Raw genomic sequence first — 24,806 nt, 5'->3', positions numbered from 1 at the left:
TCTTCGTTGCGGTGCGCAGGCTTCTCATTGCAGTGGCTTCTCTTGTTGCAGAGCACGGGCTCTAGGCGCGCGGGCTTCAGTAGTTGTGGCACGTGGGCTCAGTAGTTGTGGCTCGCGGGCTCTAGAGCACAGGCTCAGTAGTTGTGGCGCACGGGCTTAGTTGCTCCGCGGCATATGGGATCTTCCCGGACCAGGGCTTGAACCCGTGTCCCCTGCATCGGCAGGTGGATTCTTAACCACTGCGCCACCAGCGAAGTCCCTCAGTTTCTGTTTCTTGTTGAGTTTGTTTTAATAATGTGTGTTTTTCTAGGAATTTATTCACTTCAAGTAAATTGTCTAAATCTTTGGCATGAAGTTGCTCATAATATTCCCTTACAGTCCTTTTCTTTAGGGAAAGTAGTAATGTCTCTCCTTTCATTCCTAATTTTGGTAATTTGTGTCTTCACTTTCCTGTTTTCTTGGTCTTATGTTCCCAAGGTCACATCCTTAGTAAGTGTTTGTCAGTTTTGTGGATCCTATCAAAGAACTAGAATTTTGGTTTCATTGATTTTTCTCTGCTGTTTTCTGTTGACTGTTTCAATGAATTCCACTTTAATTCTTATGATGTTCATCCTTCTGCTTTATTCAGGCATAGTTTGCTTTTCTTTACTGGTTTCCTAGGGTGGAATATTAGGCTACTGATTTGAGACCTTTCTTTTCTAATATGGGCATTTTAAAGCTATACATTTCCCTCTAAGTATTGCTTTAACTGCATCTCATAAATTTTGATATATTGTATTTTTTTCATTCAAAATATTCTAAAATTTCTCTTGTGATTTATTTTTTGACCCGTGGGTTGAGAAGTGTGTTGTTTAATTTCCAAATATTTGGGGGTATTTCCAAAATTCTTTCCGGTAGACATCTCTAATTTAATTCTGTTGTGGTCAAAGAACATCTTTTGCATCAATCCAGTCTTTCTAAACATATTGCGAGTGCCAAGTCATAACCACTAGACCTCCAGGGATCTAGATGTACTGAGGCCTGCTTGGTGATGTACCATAGGTCCATCCCAGAGAGCAGCCTTTCCCCAAGGCCTGCTGTTTTGTTTAGTCTTGCCTGTGATCCTGTCTCCTCCACAAACTGCAGTCTCTGCTCAGTGTTGGATTTTGTTTTTCTTGTTTTTAAGCTTAGCTTCCTAGGGGTCACCCCTATGTCTGCCTAGCTCAGTGTTCAGCCAGTTACTGTTTGGAGGGGACGCTCAGGCACCTCTGACCGCTTGTAGGGCTTCTGTTCTCTGCTGAAGGAGCCGAGTATGGGCCGGGGCCCACGCGCAGTTCAGGCTGTTTTCGAGTCTGCCCCAGCTTTTACTTTCTTCTGGGTCCTCCTGTGTTTCTTCTGTGCATGTGCACAGGCTCCACCGTCCAGGATGTGTGGGAGGCTTGGGCCTGCTACAGCCTCTGCTACACGCATGCTCAGCTGCTGGTCCACTTGGGACGGAGAGCTTACCAAGCACCCCCTGCCCCAGCTGTTTCGTCTCATTGGAGCTCTCACTTGTCTACCGGTCCACTGCTGCTCCCTGACAGGCCCACAGCCTCAGGCTAGCGGGCCCACCGAAACTGTCTCTGTAATTCACAGTGCTCTAAAGGGCTTCTCAGCCTTGGCACTACTGACATTCTGGGACGGATAATCCTTTGTTGTAGGGGGGCTGTCCTGGGCACCGTAGGATGTTTAGCAGCAACCCTGTCCTCAGCCCGCTAGATGCCAGTGCACCCCCCCACCCCGAGTGGTGACAACCAAAACCAGCTCCAGACATTGCCACATGTCCCCTGGAGGGCAGAACCACCCCCCAGATGGAGAAATACTGGTCCAGAGCACATCAGTCGTAATTTGGCAGAAGTCTTTTTTTAACCAGAAAGGATCATCTTTTAGGTCATGATATATATTAACGAGAAACATGTGTGACATATTTTAAAGTTGAAGAGGCACACATCTCCTACGCCCAGTGCATTTACCTCCGCTCACATGTGGGAAAGCAAACCACACAATACTCCCCATCCCTCAGCTTAACAAAGGTAACCGAACATCTGCTGATCAATAGTGCTGACAGAGCACGCGCAGAGCCTGTAGTTCTTTAGCTCATTAGGTCTGGGATCGAGCTGGGAGGATGAGACAAGTGAAGAGGTGGTGCTTTCTGTAGACACGTCTCACGAGAGCGTCATCACGGGGGCAGCAGCGGGAAAGGCTGCCTCTTCCGTATGGCTGGCAGGAAGGCAGGATAATGCCCCAAAGACACCCACATTGTGACCCCCCGGACCTGTGGGCGTCACGTGGCAAAAGGGGTCTTTGCGGACGTGATGAAGCCGAGGGTCTTGAGGTGGGGAGACTGTCCTGGATTATCCAGGTGGCCCCGTGTTTTCAGAGGTCCTTAGAAGTCAGAGAGGGGGAAGCAGAGGTCAGAGCGATGCCTTTGCTGTCTGGGGCCCGCGGGCAGGAATGCAGGCACCTCTAGAAGCTGGAAAAGGCAGTGAAGCAGATTCTGCCCGGGGCCTCGAGAAGGAACCAGCAGCCCCACCACCTTCAGCATAATGGGACCATTTCGGCCTTCTGCTCTCAGGAGCCGTAAAACAATCCGCGTGTTTTGTTTTAAGCCACCGTTTGTGGTAACTTGGTGCAACAGGAGACGTCCACACAGTCCATATGAAGCGAGTTCAGTTTCCCAAGCCGGTGGGTAGTCCGTCACCAACTTCACCTTCCCTCTCCAGGGAGGCAGTCTAGGTGTCGACCGGGGCTCTGGAGTTGTGTCCGAAATGCAGCGGCTTCTGTGTGACCCCGCGCAGGTCCCCGCTGGGAAGGAAGGGGGACAAGGGCCCATCCTGGTCCCGTGCTATGGACTTAAACGAGGCCATGCCCCGTAGATTCCTGCGGAAGCCCCCGCCGCTGAGACCCCCGTCAGCCTCAGCGTCACCAACCCCGACCCCCTCTGCCTCCCCGCAGTGTCTCTACGGTGGGGTCCTGAGAGGGACCGGCAGGCAGGCCTTCGGGGCCGTCGTGAACGCCGTCACGTACTACGTCATCGGCCTCCCGCTGGGCGTCGTGCTGACCTTCGTGGTCGGGCTGGGGATCACGGGTACGTGGAGTTGGGGGAGGCGGGGCGCCCCGGGCGTCATGAGACGCTCCCACCGTCCCGTGTCCTGCAGGCCTCTGGCTGGGCATGCTGGCCTGTGTCTGCCTGGCCGCCGCGGCCTTCGTTACCTACACCGCCTGCATGGACTGGAAGCGGGCTGCGGAGGAGGTGAGTGCCGCCCCCCAGAACGCCAGCGGCGCGCCTCAACGTCTCCCGTCATGGAGACGGTGCGGTGTCTGCGGCGCCCCTTCCGGGTACCCCCCCAGACCCACAAAGGAAATCTCAGCAGCCCGACTGCCAAAGGCCAGACTAAAGCCAACGGCTCAAACTCGTCTGAACGTGGGTGAGCCCCGAGGGTGCTGGGACCTTGGAAGAGGCGATGGCAGCACCCTGTCACCGTCCTCTCGGAAGAACTGAAACCTCAGAGGCATGAAAGCCACAGCTTAGGCTGCAGGCTGAGCGTGGAGGGGGTGCTCTCGGACCGAACCCCCGCAGAGTGGGGGTTTGCCTTCGTGGGTGGATCCAGGCCTCCTGACGTCTGAGAGAACGGATTAACACAGCCCTGAAACACCACCCCTGTGAAGTCCCGCAGAAGGGTGAACACGGGCAGACCTCGCTGCACTGCGCTTTGTAGATGCTGTGGTTTCTGCAAGTTGAAGGTCTGGAGCGAGCCCGCATTGAGCCCGTCTATCGGCGCCATTTTCCCCGCAGCGTTTCTCACTTCATGTGTCTCACGTTTTGCTAATTCTCATCATATGTCAGACCTTCTCATTATTATCTCCTTTATGGGGAGGGGTGATCACTGATCTCTGATGTCATTATTGCAAAAAGCTGATGACCTGCTGAAGGCTCAGGTGATGGTTAGCATTTTTTAGCAAAGAGGCACTTTTTTTTTTTTTTTTTTGCGGTACATGGGCCTCTCACTGTTGTGGCCTCTCCCGTTGCGGAGCACAGGCTCCGGATGCGCAGGCTCAGCGGCCATGGCTCACGGGCCCAGCCGCTCCGCAGCATGTGGGACCTTCCCGGACCGGGGCACGAACCCGCGTCCCCTGCATCGGCAGGCGGACTCCCAACCACTGCGCCACCAGGGAAGCCCAAAGAGGCACTTTTTAACTGCGGCAGGGACGAGGCTTTTTTAGACATGATGGGATTGTGTGCTTAACAGACTCCAGTATCGTGCAAACATCACTTCTATATGCACCGGGAAACCAGAAAACCCGTGAGTGGCTCTGTTGTGACATTCGCTTTATTGCAGTGGTCTGGAGCCTCCGAGGTGTGCCTGTGTGTGACCACGTCCTGCTCGGCCTGCAGGGCACAGCAGAGGCCGGGGTGGACCGCAGGCCGACCGGACAACTCCGTCTCCTTCAGGTGCAGAAACGTGTGGGGCTGCCGCCCCAGGCCGCTGAGAGCACAGCCCCCAGCCTCAGACCCGGGCCTGAGAGAGCGGTCGTATCTTCAGGTAACGCTGCCCCGCGTGTGCGGGTGACTGGGAACCGCGCGAGCCCCAGCTGCCTTTCTCCCTCAGCGTGACAGTGACCTCCGTCCTAACGCCAGGAGAGTGACACTAACGTCCGCTATCTAAGAGGCCCCGGGAAGCAGGCCCCGTCCCTCCCCGGCCTGGGGGGCAGTGAGCCTCGGTTCCGTTCAGATGAGGGAGTGGGTTGAGCGCTTAGGTCTCTTCCCAGTCATCCTGCAAATGCAAAGGCAGGGGATGAGGTCAGAGCACGGGCCGTTGGACCCTAGAGCATGTTGTCAGCACTCACCTCCAGCCCAGGTGGGAGGCCTGCAGGCGTGGGTTGGGCAGGTCAGCCTGGCTCGACTCAGCAGCCTGCGGGTGCTTCCCGCCGACCCCCCGAACCCCACCAGGCGGCCGCTCTGCTGCCCTGGGGCGGGCGCTGGTTATCACGGCCCAAAGCCCCGGTTATCCCAGTGCCTGTGTGTCGTCTTGCGGTGGGGAACCAGCTGCAGACTCTATGGGTTTCACTTGTCACGAGGGAACGTGCAAAGGCAGCTCGACTAAGCGTTTCATACGTGCCCTGAGGTCACTGGTGAAGGTTAGGCATCACACAGGCTCAGACAGGCACGCGCGTCTGATCTCATCTCACCTTAGCGACAGCCTTTCCTGCACATCCCACGTAGTTCTCTTCTCTGGTCGTGCCGTAGAGAAAAGGCGGGCGTCTCCTGCTGTGAGGGACAGGCGTTGATCGTGCACCTCCAAGCCACCCCCCACCCCACCCCCATGCTAAGCTGGCCCCTGTTTGCCTCTGCAGTGGCTATGGGCAGCCACCCTGGCGTGACCCTGACAATGTACTCAAGGCCCGAGGCCCATCTGGACCTCTTCGGGACTCCAGAAGCAGCCCAACCCCTGCCAGCTCCCCCTGGCAGACTGTCGGCCAAACAGCTGGCCATCCGCCGAGGGGCTGCTCTGGGGGCAGCGACAGGCACGCTGGTGGTGGGGCTTGTCATCAGGGTCCTGACTGCCAGGCCCTAGCAAGCAAGGAAGCAGAGTGGCTGCCCACCCCACATCCTCAAAAACAGACCTTTAGCCAGTGCCTCGTGTGATGTAACAGGTCTGAACTGCGGTTAACTGCTCTTTAGCAGACCTCAACTACTGGAAGACGAGGCTCCTGGGGTTGCTACCATTATTCAGTAACGTAAATGGCTTCAAATTGGAGATTTCAAGTCAAAACAAAATGGCAAATGGCGCCGTTACATTAAGAAGTACATATTTCTAGGCTGAGTCTGCTGCCCAAGTCTGTACACAAAGCCTTTGTGAAGCTCTGGAAAGGGGGCCAGCGGGCCCCGCGCGGAGACCCCCATCTGCGTCCTGCCCACGCACCCTCCGCAGATCCAGGCGCCGTGAGGCCCCGACCAGGGCCGGGGGCTGGTCACCTTCCCTTCCGTCCTCTCGTGGCATCAGCATTTTCATGTATCACAGACCTTGAGAAACACCTTTCATACAGCAGCAATAAGATACAAACAAGGGCAGTGAAGCCCAGATCGTTGGGCCACGTGGCCTCAGGCTGGAATCTGATGCTAATCCAAGTTCTAGGATGCTTTTGAGGCCTGGGACTCGGGACCATTTCTGGGCTCCAGCCTGCACACCGCCACCCAGTGCGGGCAGCCTGGCCCCTGTCATCATCAGTCCCTTCAGCGTCAGTAGCTATAAACACACCCACAGACAGACGGATTTATTGATCAAGGTCAATAGGAAACAAGGATGCAGAGTGCGAACCCTGGTTCTGAAGAGTCAACATGCCATGGATCCTGCTGCAGGCCCTCCGCCCACAGGAAAGCAGAGGCCTGCATCCTCATGTGACATGAAGACAGCTTCTGCACCCAAACACAACAACCAGGTACGGAGCACAGAAGAGGCACGTCACGTGTCCTAAGGCTGAGAGGTATTGAGGAAAACGGACTCCATGCTCAAGTAAGTTCGGGAAACAACACACTTCGGCAGGTCAAAGGTTCTGTAGGCCTGGGATCTTTAAGATGCTGGTGTGCTTTACAAACCCCTTCTAGGCAGGGTCGGCAGTGGGGCCAGTTTTTGTGTAAAACCTTATGGGATTGGTGTCTCGTGAACGTGCTTACAGAAATACTTGTTTTGGGTCAGCAGATGGGGAAGGAGGATATAGTTGGGAAAAAAAAAACCTATCTACTCTATAGATTATTTTTAAAAACAACCCACAAATGACAAAGTAAAACTTGAGAAAAATCTTCTTGGCTGAGAATTTAAAATGAGAAAAAATCAGTTAAAGAAAGGTGACCAACACCACCTTTCGATAGATAAAGGCAAAAAAATGGATTTATAGTTGGAGAAAACTTGTGGTCAAAGAATTGTCTCCAACGGGATATCTGAAAACGAAGAACGTTATTACAATTCATGCCAATTTTACCAAATACAATGTATTTATTCTGAAGCAGAATATACTAGTAGACAAGTCAATCATTTTGCTTAATTAGAATGTTTAATATTTGCAAACAAATCAACGGAAAAAGGATTAATCTCCAAAATATATAAACAGCTCATGCAACTCAATCTTAAAAAAAACAAACAACCCAATCAAAAAATGGGCAGAAGACCTAAATAGACATTTCTCCAAAGAAGACATACAGATGGACAAGAGGCTCAACATCACTAATTATTAGAAAAATGCAAATCAGAACTACAGTGAGGTATCACCTCACACCCGTCAGAATGGCCATCATCAAAAAAATCTACAATCAGTGCTGGAGAGAGTGTGGAGAAAAGGGAACCCTCTTGCACTGCTGGTGGGAATGTAAATTGATACAGCCACTATGGAGAACAGTATGGAGGTTCCTTAAAAAACTAAAAATAGAACCACCATACCCAGCAATCCCACTCCTGGGCATATACCTGGAGAAAACCATAATTCAAAAAGAGACACGTACTACAATGTTCATTGCAGCACTATTTACTATAGCCAGGTCATGAAAGCAACCTAAATGCCCATTGACAGATCAATGGATAAAGAAGACATGGTACATATATATACAATGGAATATTACTCAGCCATAAAAAGGAAAAAGACTGGGTCATTTGTAGAGACGTGGATGGACTTAGAGACTGTCATTCAGAGTGAAGTAAGTCAGAAAGAGAAAAATGTCGTATATTAATGCATATATGTGGAATCTAGAAATATGGTACAGATGAACCGGTTTGCAAGGCAGAAATAGAGACATAGATGTAGGGAACAAATGTATGGACACCAAGGGGGGAAAGTGGTGGGGGGTGGTGGTGGTGGTGGGATGAACTGGGAGATTGGGATTGACATGTGTACACTGATGTGTATAAAATGGATGACTAATAACCTGCTGTATATAAAAAAAGTGTAACGTACAATATACCAAATGAAAATTCCGTATTGAAATTCTGTCTGAGCTCTTTTATGATTGATTATTCTGATAGTGGTTTAAGCAGCTGTTTCCTAAACTAGTCTAGTGATGGATTCTCACCACCTTGTCCTGTGATGCAGATGTAACATACTGCAGACAGCCTAACGGAGCAGTTCACTCAGTGGTAGATCACACGTTCCTAGAGTGAGTTACACTCTCTCACTGAGCAGCCGAGTCTTCTCAAGCGTGGAGGCGGGGAGGGTGCGGCCCCTGCAGCCCGGACCACCACCGGCCCCCTGCCCCGAGGGCTCTCCTTCAGACTTTCCATCTGGCTGAAGTGCCCCAGGCCGGGGTCCGGGGGGTGGGGGTAGGGGGTGGTGTCATCTCCCTGTGTCTTCCGTCCCCTTTGGCGGGGCAGCTGCTGTGGCTCAGGATCCTCCTACAGACGCCCACTCACCAGCCCCCGAGGCTCTCAGGGCTGCAGAGCCGTCCAGGACGGGAAATGGTCCCCACGTTAAGTTCTGTGGACCCAATCTATTCAGAAAGGCATCTCTCTCAAGTCTAAAAAAGGGAAATTTACTTGCCTTGTGCTACAGAAATAAGAAACTTAGATTTGTCCTTGAAGAGCCATTAACTTGCAACTTGAAGGTCCTATTATGCGAGGATAAGTATTGTTATGAGTACTTTCAGGACAGCAGTAAAAAATGCCAGGTGGGTTTTGTAAGATGCAGAACTCTACAACTCCTGCACCCTAGGAATGATAGCTGATACTTGTATGAAATTGGCAACTGTCTTCCAGGAAGCCCTAGGATTTACAAGATGCTCTGAGTGAGTGACATGAGTCACAAAACCATGTGTGGACGGCCGCACGGACCATCACAGACCAAGCACGAGACAGGACAGAGAGTGGATGAGAGAGGAGGGCCGACTCCCGGAGGTCAGGCTTTCAAGTCCCGACAGACGAGGGACAGGGAGCCCCCACACCTCAGTTCTAGTGCCTCGAACCCCAAGGGGGCTGGGAGACCTCGCCTCACCTCTCTGGACTGAGACCTGGAAGCCTGGGCGGGGCTGGGCTCTGGAAGGCCACAGGGTGATGCCCGCGGTAAGGGCAGGGTGTCCCATGTCCCCTGAGCAGCAGAGTCGCTGAGCAGGTTCTGCGAACTCAGGTTCTCCCAGCGCGCTCTCCCCTCCCCCAGCCCAGAGCTCTAGGGATGGGGGTTCTCCGAGTGTCTCACTACTGGGCGGGCGAGTGCTGGGCTTTGGCTGAAACGGTGAGTTTTATTAATGGTGAGTGGCAATGACTTTTAGGTTTGGCGATGGTGCATTTGCATACTGTCTTACAATTTTTGGCAGGATTTCAAAATTACTGGTTCATTAATTATTTGGTAGAAGAATAATTCGGTAGAGAGGATGACGCGGCGGCACGGATCACTCTTCAGTAGCATCCAGCCTGGGGGAGGAGAAAGGAATCTGGGTTACCACCGGTTTACAATGTCCCCACCAGCCCTGGAACATGGGCCCAGGATCGGGACCCTGACACGTACCGTCTGTCCTAAGGACCATGTCAACAAGGCCCACAGATCCCTAAGGAGTCTTAAGTGTGGCCGGGCTGAGGATGACAGGTCATGCCCTCCCCCAGTGGTGAATTTCACCAGTACCCACTGAGGCTTAAAGAAGCACGGCCACAACCGCAGAGTTCAAACGTTGGATTTCATTTTCAAAGGCCCGATGACATCGTTCAATTTGAACCTTTTATTTTCCTCAACTTTTTTCCCCCACTCTGAGGTTCTGACATGTTCCCTTTGGATTGACAGTTGTGCCGCTTTCAGTTTCCCATTTTAAAATGCTCCAAATCCATTCTAATTCTAGTAAAGTGAATTACTATAATCATATTCAAGCACATAACAAAATAACTACTAAGTGCAAAAAGCAATTTCAGAAAAATGTCTGCAGTTACCGCCAGTAGATTCCTCAAGTAAATGGACAGTTTAGGCTCAGAGTCATTTGTTTAAAAGGTGATTTGATAAGAAGCGGGTAAAAACACAGAGAGAAGAGCAGAGAAGCAGCAAAGAGGAGAGAAACCCCCAAATCTTTACGCCGTCTCACACTGAATCCAAAACAATCGGGACGACGAACACACGGGCTCCCAGTAAGGAGCGCAGAGAGGTGCGGCTGGAAGCGGCCTGGACCTCCGGGTGCCCGTGCCCTCGCTCTCTGGGCTCAGAAGAGGCCTCGGCCGAAGCCATAATTAAGTCGATCCCAGAGCCCGGGATCAAAGCCATATTTTCTTGTTCCCAGCCGAATAAACGTTTTTATACACTGCTGCTTCTCTAGACCCTACCAGAGAAAGGTTTGTCTGCCAAACCCTTTCGGGAACTCTGGGCGGGCCACCTGGCCTGCCCTAGCCTGTGGGGCACGGGGCATTGCACCTGGGGGAGCCCTCCTGGGAATACGGGGCACAGTCAGCCCGCACCTCCGAATTTTCCATGAGGCTAAGAAACTCCATCCAGACCAAGAAGATGCCTGTCAGGCTGGGGACCCACGTCTCGGGGAAGAAAGATAGGCTAACAGTGACCAGAGACCCAAGCGCACCTCCGACCTCAGGAAGAAGCGGAAGAAAAAAACCCAGAAAGTTCTACACCCCACAAGATGTTTTGATTCACTAAGTCTGCTACATGAATTCTAAAGTCGAAGTTTTAAAAAAAAAAAACGAAACAACTCAAAACCAAAATAAATAGCGACTTGGAGCTTTTTATAAGATTATTCTCAAATTCTGAAACAAAGGAAGGTGACTATGAGTGGGTCAGCAGGCATGTGCTCTGGGACAGCTGAGTGCATGAGACCATCCTTTTCTGGAAGTAATGAATGCTTCACCCAGACCCAGCTGAGCCACGACCTCTAATCTTGGGAGTCCAGCAAGCCGACCTCACCCTTGGAAACCTGTGGCCAAGTTAAGTTTTCACACTCTGACACTCTAGGCCATGGTCCAGAACGTCTGGAGACATTCTTTTTCTGATAACGCCTAAGCCTCCAAGTGTAGAAAAACAAACGACTGGAAGAGAGCACACCCCAAGCTGGCCCACTTGACAGAAAGGAAAGAAACAGCCCAACCTCCTCTCAATAGACAGGGCTGGGTTCTGGCGTTCCTGGCTCCCAGGACGGCACAATCTGTGAACTGCCAGAAAGATCAACAGGGCCTTTCTCAGCACAGCCTGGTATTTCCGAGGAAACCCAAACGATCTCAGACGTGACCGGTAGGTCCAGTTCCACCAAAGCTGTGACACTGTAAGGTGAGCCGACCCCCTTTCAACATTTCAACAAAATACAGATATGAACAGAGCTGTTCCCATTAAATGCTAGAATCTGGCCCCGCCCCGAGGATACGGACCGTCCTTGGACGCTGGCTGTCATGAGGGTCTCTTAGCAAGTCCACGCCCGGAACGGCCAGTCACCAGAGAGAAACGCCACAGGCCAGCTTCCCCCAGCACAGCTGCTTCCCCACTAGCCCCGTCCCCGGCACGCTGTCCTCCACCCCCACGCACACCGGGTTCCTGCACAGCCAGGAACCAAACTGACGCTCAGGCACCAACAGCAAGAGGGTCAGAGGGTGAGGCGGCTCGGACTTCGGCAGCACGCTCGATGGGGCTCTGAACTCTCAGACCAGAGGCCGCCACACGCCTCCTGTAAGGACTGAGGCCTGTGGGCTGCACGGTCCCTGCCGCCAGAGCACAGAGGCAGCCAGGGATGCCCGGAAAAGCAGGGCGGCCCAGCAGCCTGAAGCTCCCTGACCTCAGTCTTAGGCTCTGGAAGTTAATAGGAGAGAGCTGCTTGAAAGACCAGAGGTGCTCCCGAGACGCAAGAGGTGCACCTGGAGGCGCCGGGCGCCCGAGTCCCGGGGACTCACCTTCATGAGCGCCGCCACCACGACGCCCAGGAGGGCAAGCAGCAGAAGCCCGAGTTTCCCTCTGTTGAGCCGTTTCAGGAAGAACAGTTTGGCCCAGTCCACCTTCGACTGGCTATTGGGAGGATACCGGAGTTTGTTTGCGCCTTCTCGCTTCAGGCTTTTTAATAAACAGGGACGCTGATGCGAAAAAGTATCGAAACTGTGTTTTCCGTGATACGCTCCCATCCCACTGGACCCTGAAATAAAGGAACAGACGAGACGGGCTCCGCTGTGGGTGACGGCGCTCCTTCCGTGCACACGGCGCCCCGGCTGCACCCCTCCACCGGCGCACGTGGCTCGTTCCAGGACGTCCTCCTAGCGCCCCCCGCACGGCGGGCCCCTGGCACAGGACGCTCTCCGAGAGCAGGGCAGGGACCGGCAGCTCCCGGGGTGCTGGCTGTCACTGATGCCAGGGACCAAGCTCACTCTCACCAGAGCCCCACCTCCTGAGAGGGAGAGGGGGCTGGGCAGGGCCCGAGCGGGACTCCAAGCGGTCCACTCCAAGAGCCGCATGTGCCTGTTCCCGCCGTGGCACGTGCCTGAGCCACTGCTCCCCCAGGCTCCTGGAAGGTGCCCAAGGCCAGGACAGCGGGGTCAAGCGGCTGTGTGGCAACAGGCCTCTCGGACCTGTGCTCCGGGACCGTGCTCACGTCTCTGCTCGGTCACGTGAGCCGGGCGGACGAGCACGTGGAACGAGGCACCCGGCGCGCAGCTTACTGGGGCCGGGCCGCTGGGGCATCACCTAGGTGACAGCTGAAGCTGCAGGGAGACTCTGTGACGTGTGTCAAGAGACGTGCATTTTAAGGAAGAAAATCTAAACGACAAGCCAAAACGCTAACAGTGCTTATGCCTCGGAGGCTACTACATTTTCCCTTGTAACTTTCTATAGTGTTTTGTTTGGTTTTGCCCCTTTAGCCCCAAAAAGCAAAGGGACGTTCAAGCCCTTGGCTGCTGTCTGCTCCTGGCGCTGTGAGCCCGTCACGTGCTACCTCATTCGATAAAGGACAGAGGGCATTTATCAGTTCACCTGAGACCTGATTTTTGGCCTAAGAAATGCCCTGAATCTGGGAGAAGATCCATAAACCAGTGAAGCAACGCAAGAACGAACAGTCATTACAGACTGGGGATGGAGAGCAGGGGGCGGGACAGAGGTGGACCCCAGGCAGCGGCTTGCAGGGGCAGTGACCGGGAGGGGGCCTCACCCACGCCTCCGAAGGGCAGGGAGCTGAGCATGAAGTGCATGATGACGTCGTTGCCCGTGACGCCCCCGCTGGACGTCCTGTCGATCATTTGCTTGATGAGCTGAGGACGAGAAGGAACAGAGGCTCTGGGTCAGTCGCCCCTGGCCTGGGACCCACATCCTCCTCGAGGCTGGGGGCACTGAGCGAGACCTGGACGACCTGAAGAGTTGGGCCCATGCACCCGGGCACACCCCAGTGCTGGACCCCCGGGACCACAGCCAGGGCCTTTCTTACCAGGGATGGTTCAGGCTATATTCCAGGTTTTAAAAATTGTTAATATTTCTCTATCTCTGCTTTAAAGGATGGCATGTGATTAACAGGTATCATTTCGTTTCTAGGAAATGTAAAAAAGATTCAAGATTTCAGAGGTAGCATCCTATTTTTGAAGGAAATCGCTGGTTGGCCCGGGACGTGAATGGGCACGATGACACTGGACTGGTAAATGTCACCTCCCCTGGCTGCTGACCCACCAAGTCCTCTGTAGCAAAGGTCGCTGCTGACCCTGGGACCGAGCCTGACCCGCCGCCCCGTGCCTGGGCCGCAGACCGCAGCTTCCACTCTGTGGTCATTTCACTGCCTGTGGTCATTTCAACCGTCAGACCGCTGTGTACCACTAACCCATTCCTAGCTGAGCCCCGCACGTCCGGTCTTCCCGGACGGTCTGTAGAGATCGGTACCGCGCCAGCGCCGCCAGCATCACCAGCTCTAGAAGCTGCCCCGAGACCCCCTGCGTGGCCCCGGCAGAGGCTCTGCAGAAAACACCTGCCGTGGGAACTCCTCGACCTCACCTGGCTGCACCCTCCCTTCCGAGTTTTCCCCTTTCTTCAGAGGCTCCTGGCCCACTGGCCCACCTTGAGGCCACTGTCCCTTAGCAGCAGCCGGTCACCTCGAGGTGCATACGGACAGGCCGCGTGGAGGGCGGCGGCAGGGCTGCTGGGCCTGGGGTGGCGTGTGGTCTGCCGGCCCGGCTGGGACGGCAACACCACTCCAACCACAAAGCCCCGTGGCTGGAGAAAGCCAAGTCTGAGGCTTCCCAAGCACCTCCCTCAGCAGCGCCAGAGACACTGCCCTGCGGGCCGCGGACGCCACGTGGGTAAGAGCCGGGGCCCTACCACAGGACCCCCTACAGATCAACAGCAGAAGTGCTTCTGATGCAGGTGCTCAGACGTCTCCCAGTGACATGGCAGGTGTCTGTGAGTCACCAGGCTTGTGACGCTCGCCCCGAAGACTCAGCTCTGACCCCAGGGAGTAAGGGAAGGGTCACAGCCCTAACCCCAGGGCCTCATTACCCAGGACTGGGGGACTCTGGCACCAGACGAAATAATCAGCATTTGCTGTACAGCAGAGAAGGAGCATGGCTTCTGAGAGCGAGCTGCATGCTGGGAAGTTTACCTTAGTGTTATGAGAAAACACGTAGAAAGCCAGGGGCTTTTCGCGTTCATTTATGAACTGTATGGCTTCTTCTGCATTCTTCACAGGCACTATTGGAAGAATTGGTCCAAAAATTTCCTCTTGCATCACTTTGGTTTTAGGATCCACATCAGTGAGTATCGTTGGGGCTGAAAAATGAAAACGCTCAAGCAGGAGACAGAAATGCCAAACTCTCACCTCACGTCTGGCTCCCTGGGTCACCCACCCATCCCTTCCCCACTCCCGCCCAGGTGTCGTCTACTGAGACAAGTCCCAAGTACGTGGGTGAAGCGTGCAAATATTACGTCTCCACGCGTGTGCATCAGGGATCCTTGTGCAAACCCAGGGGGAGATACAGGCTTGAGTAAAACCTGCGCGTGTTTAACCCTGTTCAGCACCACATTCCTGCGTCTTTCTGTGGATAGGCCTTCCTGGGAGCACAGAGGGCCCCTCGGTGGACCAAACCAGTACAGCTTCTTAATAGAAGTACGTTCCTGCCTGTGATCTCTTTGATCTTGATTACAACTGCGTCAGGTTCAGAAAATGTAATGAAATGGTGGGATTCCGTAAGCCTTATCTCAGCGTTCCGTCCACTCTGGGGAAAGACACAGACTGGAGGACGACATGGATCCTGAAGAGCTTTGTGGGGTGTCCAGTGTCCACACCAAGAAGTCCCCAAGCCGCAGTGCTCGGGGAGACCCTGCGGATGGGCTGGAGGGTCGACTACAGGAGAAGACACCTGACAGAACAAGCGTGCTCTTGCCTCCACCCACGGTTACGACCAGGTTGTCCTGGAGGCATGGCACGGGACGGCTCTCTCCAGCACGCCCGGGGGTACAGAAGCCGCTGCCTCAGATCTGCTGCCCGCGGCTTCCCTGGGCCAGAGAGGTGTCCATCCCCCTCTGCAGAGCCACGCGCTTAGGTGAGGTGACCCTGGACCAGGTTGGGGGAAGCTCCTAACTAGTCTGAGCTAATCACGGCCGACCTTCCCTCTCACCACTCATGGGCATAGAGGCAGGCAGTCAACATGCTGGGCCGGCAGGACCCAAAGACGAACCCCCATGGCTCTGGGGGTGTTAAGGAGCCACTGAACTAACAGGCCGAGAGCATACTTTTCTCCGTACTGTTTAAGTCCCTTAAGTTCTGTTTTTGAAAAGTTGGGGTTTTTGGTGATGATGAGAGGAAACAGGTAAACAGATTTGCGGAGCAGCTTTTTCGCCAACTTCAGGTGTGATCTTTTTTTTTTAAAAATAAGTTTGTTTATTTATTTATTTTTGGCTGCGTTGGGTCTTTGTTGCTGCGCGCGGGCTTTCTCTAGTTGCGGCGCGTGGGGGCTACTCTTCCTTGCGGTGCGCGGGCTTCTCACTGCGGTGGCTTCTCTTGTTGGGAGCACGAGCTCTAGATGTGCGGGCTCTAGATGTGCGGGCTTCAGTAGTTGTGGCAGGTGGTCTCAGTAGCTGTGGCACGCGGGCTTCAGTAGTTGTGGCTTGCAGGCTCTAGAGCACAGGCTCAGTAGTTGTGGCGCATGGCCTTAGTTGCTCCGTGGCATGTGGGATCTTCCCGGAACAGGGCTCGAACCCGTGTCCCCTGCATTGGCAGGAGGATTCTTAACCACTGCGCCCCCCATGAGTGATTCTTCCCTCATCTTAGGTGTTATTTTAGATAAGTGTGTTTAAAATTCAAAAGTGATACATACTCGTGGCAAAAAAACAAAGAACACAACAAGAAAGTCAATAGCGAGGTCAAGCATGATGGGTGAAAACGTTCTTTCTGGAACAGGACTGCTGTCGGCTAGCTGTGCGATTGTGGTTGAGCTATTTCCTTCTCTGGGCTGTTTTCCCAGCCGTAAGCTGGAAATAACTACAGAGTCTGGTTCTGCTTCTCAAGGTTGCCAGGAAGAAAAAGTTAGATAAAATACGTGTGTAAATACAAACAACTAAATAGAGTTACTCAACGTATACATATATAAAGTCATCTTTAACTTGCTTGTAACAAAGCAGTATACCAGAAAGCAGTATTTAATAGCTTATTAATCACTCTACACCTAATAGTTGATTCAGTGTCGGTAAAGAGTGTCAATAAAAACTGTTGAGCGGCCCCTCCCTACAGGACGAGATGAGTCTCCGTTACCTATGTAGCGTGTGGCCTCATCGGTCTCCCCGCCAAAAGCTATCTTCTGTCCTTCAAGCAAACCTCGTATCCTCTTGAAATGACGCAGGTTGATGATCCTTTCATAGTCGGGGGATGCTTTTACGTTTTCTCCATAAAATTCCTGTTGAAAACAGCAGTATCTAGTTGTCACCAAAGACCCATATTTTAATTTCTTTAATAATTATAAAATTCACCATGGCCCCAAATCTGGTTTTGTGTCCTCACAGAATCCAACCCCCCAGCCCCCAAATCCTTTAACAGCAGTAAGACTAAGCTCTTTGGCAGGTCAAGGACAGGAGTTAAAGCACACACACACGTCTCCCATTTTCCACGGTTTCGGGGGTTGGCATGGGTCCCTCCTGGGGGTGGACACAGAGCAAGTAGGGGGGGTCTCGCCCCGTGTCGGGGCCACACGCGCGCTTGCCTATCAGCTCTGGCTGCTGTCCTGCGAGGAGCTGGGTGGTGGTGGCAGAGGCCCTGTGACCTGCAAAGCCTAAAACACTGACCGCCTGTGTGTTTCCCCTTTTGCAGAAAGGGTTTGCTGAGCTTTGCGCTATTTCCTCGTGTCAGGTCTTCTCTGGACTGGAACTTCCACCAGTCACAGATAACCGTGAAACCACTCAAAAGATCAAAACACAGTCTTGGTAAGTCACCCAGAGTAAGAGAGCCTCAGAAGCCAAGCAGTCAGCCCCGCGGGAGCTCTCAATCTACTCTCCAGCGGCACTGAGCACGGTCCACCCCCTGCAGCCGCCTCGAACCCGGGAGGAAGGAAGCTCCCGGGCAGCGTGTTGCAATGCGTGTTCTTGGGCCCCAACGCCGGAGCCACAGGAGTGGCTTTCAGCGCTGGCCGCACCTCAGCATCACCTGGAGACCCCAGCCCTGCTGGACCACCGTCTTCGGAGCGGGGGACTGGGGGCTTTTCTGAAACGGCTCCCAGTGACCCCCAGTGGAGAGCCACGGCGACGAGAGAACACACGCCTCCTGGAAACCCAGTTCCTCACCACACTCACCCGAGCACGTCCCCAGCAGCCCCAGTGTCTTCCCAGAGTCGGGCCAAGCTCCCCTTTCACACTCTCCTTGTCCGGCCCCATTGCGGTCCCGCCACTAACGTCCAGCTTCCACGTCACCTTGCTGCTCACCTACGTCACTCCTGGGTGTTCCAGAGCCTTCCTTTCAGGGCTCGGTCAGTACCCGGCGAGTGAACAACGGTGGTTCCAATAGTTTCTCCACCCAGGGGGCTCCCACCGCTGAGCTGTCACAGCTTCATCCCTTCCTTGCTTCCAGTCCCAGCCCTACGTTCCTTCTGGCTCAGCTCAGGACACCACCGTGTAGCCTTCCTTGGTCCCCTCGCTAGAGATGGCCATTTGAAACGCCCTCAAAGACTGATGGCCGCGTCAAGAGTGCACGTTCCTCGAAACTGCTGGCTTCTGTAAACCGCCGGCACAGCCGAGCACCGCTAACCTCGATCGCCGCACCACGGCGAGGGCCTTGGCCACACCGCAGAGGCCTCGCGATGTTCTCCCCAGACCACACAACAGCTACTGGGCTTTTTTTTTTAAGGTCCGTTCTACACCTAACGAGTTGTGCCGTCCACAAATCAACTGGACAGTGTCAGCGTGTGCAGCACCAACCTCACCCTGCTACCACGCTACGAGAGCACTTTGCATTAGCCAGGAAATTAGTTCAGTCACCTGCTCCTGGAATGTTCCCGGGAGGGGGTGGGGCGATGCCCCCTGCAAACATCTGATTTCACTCTGTATCCCAGTGAGACCAGTGGACCCAGAGGTGGGAAACACGAACCTTCACGGCCTCCTTCACCTTCCGCACGATCAGGTCCTGGAGGGACGGCTCGCAGAGCACGTAGTCGGGGGCGATGCAGGTCTGGCCGCAGTTCATGTACTTGCCCCAGGCGATGCGTCTGGGAAAAGCACGAGCAGGCAGAGTTCAGTCCCCACGCCCCTGTCACGCGCTTCGGCGCCATCTGAACGTTTTTCAGCTAGCTGTCAAGATTACTAGTACGTATATGTATTTGGTAATCTTGATAAAAAAAAATGTTTCGAAAACTCATCTCTATATCAGTTGGCTGGAACTGAGGACGCATTTTCAATTGGCGTAGGCTGTTCTACAAAGCAGGGAAAGCCTCCTGCCAGTTCATGAGAAACGTTACTTTATACGCAGGGAAGCCACTGCCTGCGGCAGGAAAAGAGAGAAACAGCCTCCTGACACCCTCCTTCTCCCACCCCGGCCGAGAGGACATCTGGGAGGACAGGGGTTCCACAGACAGCACGGCTCCTGCTGTGGCTTGGTCCTGCTGCAAGATGCCAGGTACAGGCAGGACCAGAAGCCCTCCCCGATCTGGGACGCTGGGCCCGGGCTCGGATGGAAACCCACGAACCGGGGTCCCCTGTTCCAGCAAGTAGACGTCTACTTACAGAGCCCACCCGGAACCCGGCCGATGCCCCCCGCTACCCTTGTCTGAAGGGAGGGAGAGCCACGCCATGCCAGCACAGTCAGCTGTGGGTTTGGGCGCTTCCTGTTAGCTGAACTGATTTAGCGGAGACAACCCGAAACCTTGCATCTTCTGGTTCTCAGATGCAAGATGCTATTATTCTCATCTCAGTTAAAAGATGAGAATTATTGGTTTTATCAATAAAGGAACTCAGTTAAGAGATCAGCATAATGCCTTTTCTTTGGAAATTTAAAGATCTTATTAGGCACACAGGATCCCTGGCATTACCTACTGGCATTACCTACTTCCTGGATCAGCTATCAGAACAGTAAAACTTCTTGCCAGGTCTATTATCTAGAGAACAGAAATAGCTTTTCCTCATCCTGAGGGCAACTGTGTGATGTCACAACCTCGTGTTCATCTCCTCTGGCTGTGGCGCCAAGGCGTGGTTTGTGAAAGAGTTCTGGTCCCTGTGAGGACATCAACGGCAGTGCCCAGCGAGGAGGTACAGGGCATGCCAGCCTGCCGGGGGAGTCCAGATAACCGGTCTCACCTGCAGGCAACGTCCAGGTCACAGTCTTTGTCAACGTAACACGGACTCTTCCCTCCCAGTTCAAGGGTCACCGGGGTCAGATGCTTGGCAGCGGCTTCCATGACAATTTTTCCAACAGTGGTGTTTCCCGTGTAGAGAATGTGGTCAAATCGCTGCTTCAGAAGCTCCGTGGTTTCCTCGACGCCACCATTAACAACCGCGTACAGGTCCTTAAAGAAAGACAAACACTCGCATCACCGAAGGAATCCTATCGTCTGACGTAAACACGTAACATTCAGTGAAACCAGGAAAAGGTGGAGACTGGCCCCGGGAAACCACAAGACGGGGGCTGGGAGAGGGGAGGGTTGTGGGAACGTGGCCACTGTCGGTGACCACAGGACAGGCCCCAGGCGCATCCACCCGGACGTCCTCTCTGCACGCGGCTCAGCGTGGGGCTCAGGGCACGGGGGGAACCGAGTAACTGCGCCCGAATGTGTGCAAAGGCCGCCAGGGGAGCGCTTCCAGGGGCAGGTCCGGGCTGCACCTGCGCCCCGTCATCCTCTGGCTCACGTGCCTGCTGGCGGCCACCCGACGCCTCTGAGCCTCAGCCTCCTCTTGTGATGGGGGGACGTCACAGCGCTGTGCACTGAACCCTCATGTGCACCATGCAACCGTCTGCAGCTATCGCACGGGAGAGGATAGTCACGGTGTGAAGAGCGGCGGCGGGACACCGAGCACAAGCCGGCTGGTGGGCCCCGTGTTTCCCCTCCATCTCTACTCACAGCTCAGCGGCCCGACAGGCGTTTCAGGCTTTAGCTTGCCTCCGCCTGAATCCACAGAGCCTGTGTGGTCGGTCCCCAACAAGCCGAGGGAGGCAGGGCCGCAGTGACGACCCCCATCCGGGCAGAGTGAGACAGTGAAGCATCTGCCCTACCTCACTGCCTTCACCGCCCTTCTGCACTGGGTACCCCAGGCCCTGGGACAACACTGCTCCATGGCCGCCGTGGCAGGGATGAGCCAACACGGGGAGCACGGCTCCTCCGAGAACCGGAGGTGGCTTGTAGACCGCTGTCAGAAAACGTGGCCGACTACAGGTGCGACGCTGCACAGCTGCGTCTCCCTGGCACGCACCGAGGACCCCTCCACGCAGAGCTAACGGCCCCAGTTCACGTGGCGTCACAATCTCCTCCACGGGGGGCACCAGACCTCTGCTTCAGAGATCGTCTTTTCTCCACCGCTTCCGATACTCTTTTTTTAAAGGTTTTTTTTTTTTTTGATGTGGGCCATTTACAAAGTCTGTATTGAATTTGTTATAATACTGCTTCTGTTTTTTGTTTTGGTTTTTTGACCGCAAGGCACACGGGATCCCAGCTCCCCGACCAGGGATCGGACCCGCACCCCCTGCATTGGAAGGCGAAGTCTTAACCACTGGACCGCCAGGGAAGTCCCAGCTTCCGATACTCTTCAATGCCAGCACTGTAACTCTGAGTGAGGGTCCACACTCTGGGTCAGGAGGCCTTTTTCTTTCTGTAGTTTTCAGGCCACAAACATGCCCGTTTAAATGTAGACGTGTGTTCACGTAACTGCACCTCGTGAAGAGCGCCCAGCACGGTACCAGCCCCTCAATAAATAACTCACTAGAAGGATACACCTAAAATCACGTCAGATCAAAGGTTAATGCGAAATGCCAGATGGCAGCGGAGGCTTTGTTAACAGCAGGGGTGCCGATAAGGCCGCCGGCCTGACCAAACTGTGTAACTACAGTAGCTGAACTATTCCACAGTTTTTTTGGAACTTAACTTCTCTTGTTAAGCCAGCCGTGGGAGGCTGAGGGAAAATGAGTGTGGAGGCCTGACCACCAATGACGCAAGCCAGCATGAAGAGCAGAGTGTGTGCCAGACGGACAGACAGACGTGCCAGAGAGGGGGCAAGGTCCTCTTACCTGGTCTAAGTACTGAGGGAGGAGCGTAGCCAAGGCCTTGGCTGTATTTTCACTTACTTCAGAAGGCTTGATAATCACAGCATTTCCTAAACAAAGCAAAAAGCAGGACGTTGTCTAGTACTCGAGCGATTCTAACATCCATGAGACGGAGCTCCTGTGGGGAGCACAGGCTAAGGGTTAATTCCTCTGGTTATTTCTGGCTCTGCGTTCTGTCTTCCTCACCACAGGCGTGAGCGCTCGCCCCTCTGCCTCTTTCCCAAAGGCTAACTCCTCAGTGCTCACCACGTAGGTCCTTGACGGGAGGCCCCTGGCCTTCTCTCACTGTTCTCACTCCCACCCTTGGATTTTCCTTTTGCCCTGGGATTATCGCACAGACAAGCTTTGCCCACATAAAGCTGTTGGTCTGGATCCTGGTTAACTGAGAAATGAATCCCTTGGCATTTGCTGCAGACCCAAGCAAGCATGACTCCCAGAGCCCTTATTTGAATGAAGAAAGGGGTCAGACAGAATCAACTGGTTCATCCAAAGCCAGAGGTGGCAACTGAAACCACATGACGCTATGGACGTGTGACTCCAAACCTGGGCCCGTGGACTCGCGCGTGCCTCTACGCCCTCGCAGGTCCATTCTCCAGGGCCCCAAAAAGCAGTCACCCCACAGATCTCTGGAGCCCACTGAACAAGTAATAATAACGTTTATGAATTCTCAATACACTGCTGGTGCAAACCAAGGCGAGCCGCCACAGCAAATGCATTTAACTAACCACTATCCTTAACGTACAACCAGTTTCAGAGAACACGCCTCTCGAAGACAGCGTAAGGACGGAAGCTGACGCCAGACCTGCAGCGATGGCTCCTATCAGAGGCTGGACGGTGAGGACAAAGGGGTAGTTCCAAGCTCCGATGATCAACACGACTCCCAGGGGCTCTGGCTGGACGTAGGCCTCGTCCAGCATGGTGACCAGGTTCTTCTGAGCTGGTTTAGCAGCGGCCCATTCAGGAAGCTTCTCCAGCACGAGCTCAATTTCCCCAAGCACGGTGATGACTTCTTGACTGTATGCGTTGAATTCGCTCTGTTACAAGAAGGTCACAGTTAACCTTTGTGGGTATGACACACTTGGCCCTGAATGTCAGAAGCATCGGGCCAGGGAATTCCCTGACGGTCCAGTAGTTAGGCTTCTGTGCTTCCACTGCAGGGGACACAGGTTTGATCCCTGGTCGGGGAACTAAGCCTTACGGCAATGCAAAAAAAAAAAAAAAAAAAAAAAAAAAAAAGCATCAGGACAGGCAAACCTGTCAGACTAGCTGGTTCGCCATGCAGATTCCTGTGTGTCCTCCAAGCCCACAGTAAGGACTTGCTAATTCCCTTCTTAATATATTCAATCCCTTTAAATCTTTCTTTACTGATCCAAGCCATTTAAAGTCAGGCTTAAACGTTAACTCTTTCACGAAAACTTCCCTAATTAATAATGGTGTGCCTTGATCACACTTTATAAATCATAGTCATTATGCTTTCCCCTATATCTTAACATTTCAGCCTTAATACACTGGCTTAAAACTATAGCCCCACTTTCTCTGTGCCTGTTCTGTTTCCCAACCAAACTTAAAGCCCTCGAGGGCAAGGAGTTTATTGTACTTCTTTAGTCATCCTATATCTACACCCTCGGAAATGCTTGTAGAGTGAATGAGTCAGACTTTTTTGGGTATCTTCCTTAAATCCACCGCGACTATTTGACATCACAGTTCCTCTCCACCAAAAGTGCTATTCAGGAAGTTTTAGAGTTCCTGTTGTTACTACTGATGTTACTACCCCTCAAAATAATCTTCCAGGGGGAGGGGCCGAAGGAGCCTAGCAAAGCCAGAGCAAGGCCTTGTTACCCCTGAAATGAAGAGAAAAATTAGAAACAAAGTGGTAACAACAGTGTTATAAAACATAGGGGACCATTTTTAAACCCGAAACACTCCCCCAAGACCTTGCTACTCAAAGCGTGGTTCCATTAGTACATCACCTGGGAGCTTCTTACAAAAACTCGGGCTCTCAAACCCCCTCCCCCCAGACCCAGTGAAGCATCGTCTGCATCGTAACAAGGTCTCCGGGTGACTCGCGGGTGCACAGATGTGGCACCTAACATCATCGAGGGAAATCCGAGCGCAACGACGACAAGCAAAACCCTGTGTCTGCGTAAGAAACCGCAAAGTTAAAAGACAAGAACCCGACTCGGAGGAAGAGGCCTGCAATACACGAAGCGGACGAATGACCCAAATCCAGGGGAAGGGGAAGGGAAAGGGAAAGGGCCACAGCTGCCCGCGGAAAAGGGGCAGGCCGTGGAACGCAGGTCCCGGGGGCGCACCTTGCTCAGGTCGGCGGCGATGGCCGCCAGGATGTCCCTCTCGCGCTCCTGCACCATCGCGCGCAGGGCCTCGAGCTGCCGCCGCCGGAACGTCAGGGGGCGCGAGCGGCCGGACCCGAACGCCGCGCGAACCCTCTGCACCTCGCGCTCCATGGCCAGTCCTGCGGGGACAGGGGAGATCGGGCGCCGTGCGGGGTGAGCGGGCCGGACGCGGGGCCGCCGGGCGGTGCCTCTCCATCCCCGCCCCCCGTCCCCGGGCCCAGCGACCCCGGCCGCACCTCCGTCCCGCCGGCGCGCTAGCTCCGCCGCAGCTAACTGCTCGCCGCAGCTAACTGCTCCGCCACCGCCCTGCGAGCCCGGGTCGACCCCGAGCCGCGCGCCGATTGGCCGGCGTGGTCCACGTGACCTGCGCAGGCCGGACGCCGCGTGGGCCCCGCCCCCAGGAGTCGGCAGGCGAGGGGGTGAGGACGGCTGGGCGGACGGCTGGGCCGGACCGGGCTGGGGCCGGGCCCCGTGCCCAGCGGCTCAGGAGGCGTCGCCCTTACGCCGCGGCGCCCCTCGGCCCGCCCGGCCCGCTCTCTTCCAGCTCGGAGCCGCGGGGACTCGGCGCCCAGGTGAGTGCCCCTCAGCAGCCCCGCCCCCACGCCCTCCTTTACCCTTTACCAACCGCTCTCCGGGCCGCCCCCCCCAGGTCCCTGCCCCCCCCTCCCTAGAGGGGCAGCTAGCTCGGACCCCCCCCCCGCACCCACGTGACAATGCCCGCGGCAGCTGGGTTCTCCCCTCGCTCTCCTCTGCACCTGCGGAGATTGCCGGACGTCCTTCTGGCTTGT

General features: G+C 54.4%; 2 protein-coding genes across 17 annotated transcripts in view; one reads left to right on the top strand and one right to left on the bottom strand.

Annotated features, from left to right (window-relative positions):
• Window positions 1–24,806, top strand: part of LOC101333194 (multidrug and toxin extrusion protein 2) — a 154,095-nt gene that overhangs the window by 21,652 nt on the left and 107,637 nt on the right. For 3 of the 16 annotated variants that reach the window (XM_073797356.1, XM_073797355.1, XM_073797362.1), the window contains 5 exons: window positions 2,974–3,106; window positions 3,177–3,271; window positions 4,472–4,562; window positions 5,374–15,476; window positions 17,237–24,590. In XM_073797356.1, coding sequence (XP_073653457.1) covers window positions 2,974–3,106; window positions 3,177–3,271; window positions 4,472–4,562; window positions 5,374–5,594 — 540 coding nt within the window. In that variant the 3' untranslated portion in view covers window positions 5,595–15,476; window positions 17,237–24,590. Of the gene's footprint in view, window positions 1–2,973; window positions 3,107–3,176; window positions 15,477–17,236; window positions 24,591–24,806 lie in introns of those variants that run through there. The other 13 variants (XM_073797347.1, XM_073797348.1, XM_073797350.1 and 10 more) reach the window with 13 other exon arrangements.
• On the bottom strand, window positions 7,053–24,129 carry ALDH3A2 (aldehyde dehydrogenase 3 family member A2). The gene is made up of 10 exons (XM_004318893.4): window positions 23,977–24,129; window positions 22,467–22,698; window positions 21,629–21,714; window positions 19,708–19,916; window positions 18,506–18,623; window positions 16,685–16,826; window positions 14,537–14,703; window positions 13,106–13,205; window positions 11,865–12,100; window positions 7,053–9,410 (listed from the first exon to the last, which is right to left on the bottom strand). The coding sequence occupies exons 1-10, from the start codon at window positions 24,127–24,129 to the stop codon at window positions 9,396–9,398; spliced, it is 1,458 nt and encodes a 485-aa protein (XP_004318941.1). The 3' UTR covers window positions 7,053–9,395.

Source organism: Tursiops truncatus, chromosome 20 (assembly GCF_011762595.2).
Source record: "Tursiops truncatus isolate mTurTru1 chromosome 20, mTurTru1.mat.Y, whole genome shotgun sequence".
Taxonomy (NCBI): Eukaryota; Metazoa; Chordata; class Mammalia; order Artiodactyla; family Delphinidae; genus Tursiops; species Tursiops truncatus.
Note: the sequence above shows the minus strand (reverse complement) of the source record. Positions and strands in the feature narration are given on the sequence as shown.

Excerpts from the sequence above, each read along its gene's own strand:
- ALDH3A2 (XM_004318893.4), bottom strand. The coding sequence starts at position 24,129 with ATGGAGCGCGAGGTGCAGAGGGTTCGCGCGGCGTTCGGGTCCGGCCGC. Across the intron at positions 18,624-19,707 it reads GACCTGGACGTTGCCTGCAG|ACGCATCGCCTGGGGCAAGT; the intron begins GTGAGACCGGTT and ends TGCTTTTCCCAG. Across the intron at positions 16,827-18,505 it reads AGGTGAAGGAGGCCGTGAAG|GAATTTTATGGAGAAAACGT; the intron begins GTTCGTGTTTCC and ends TGTTTTCAACAG.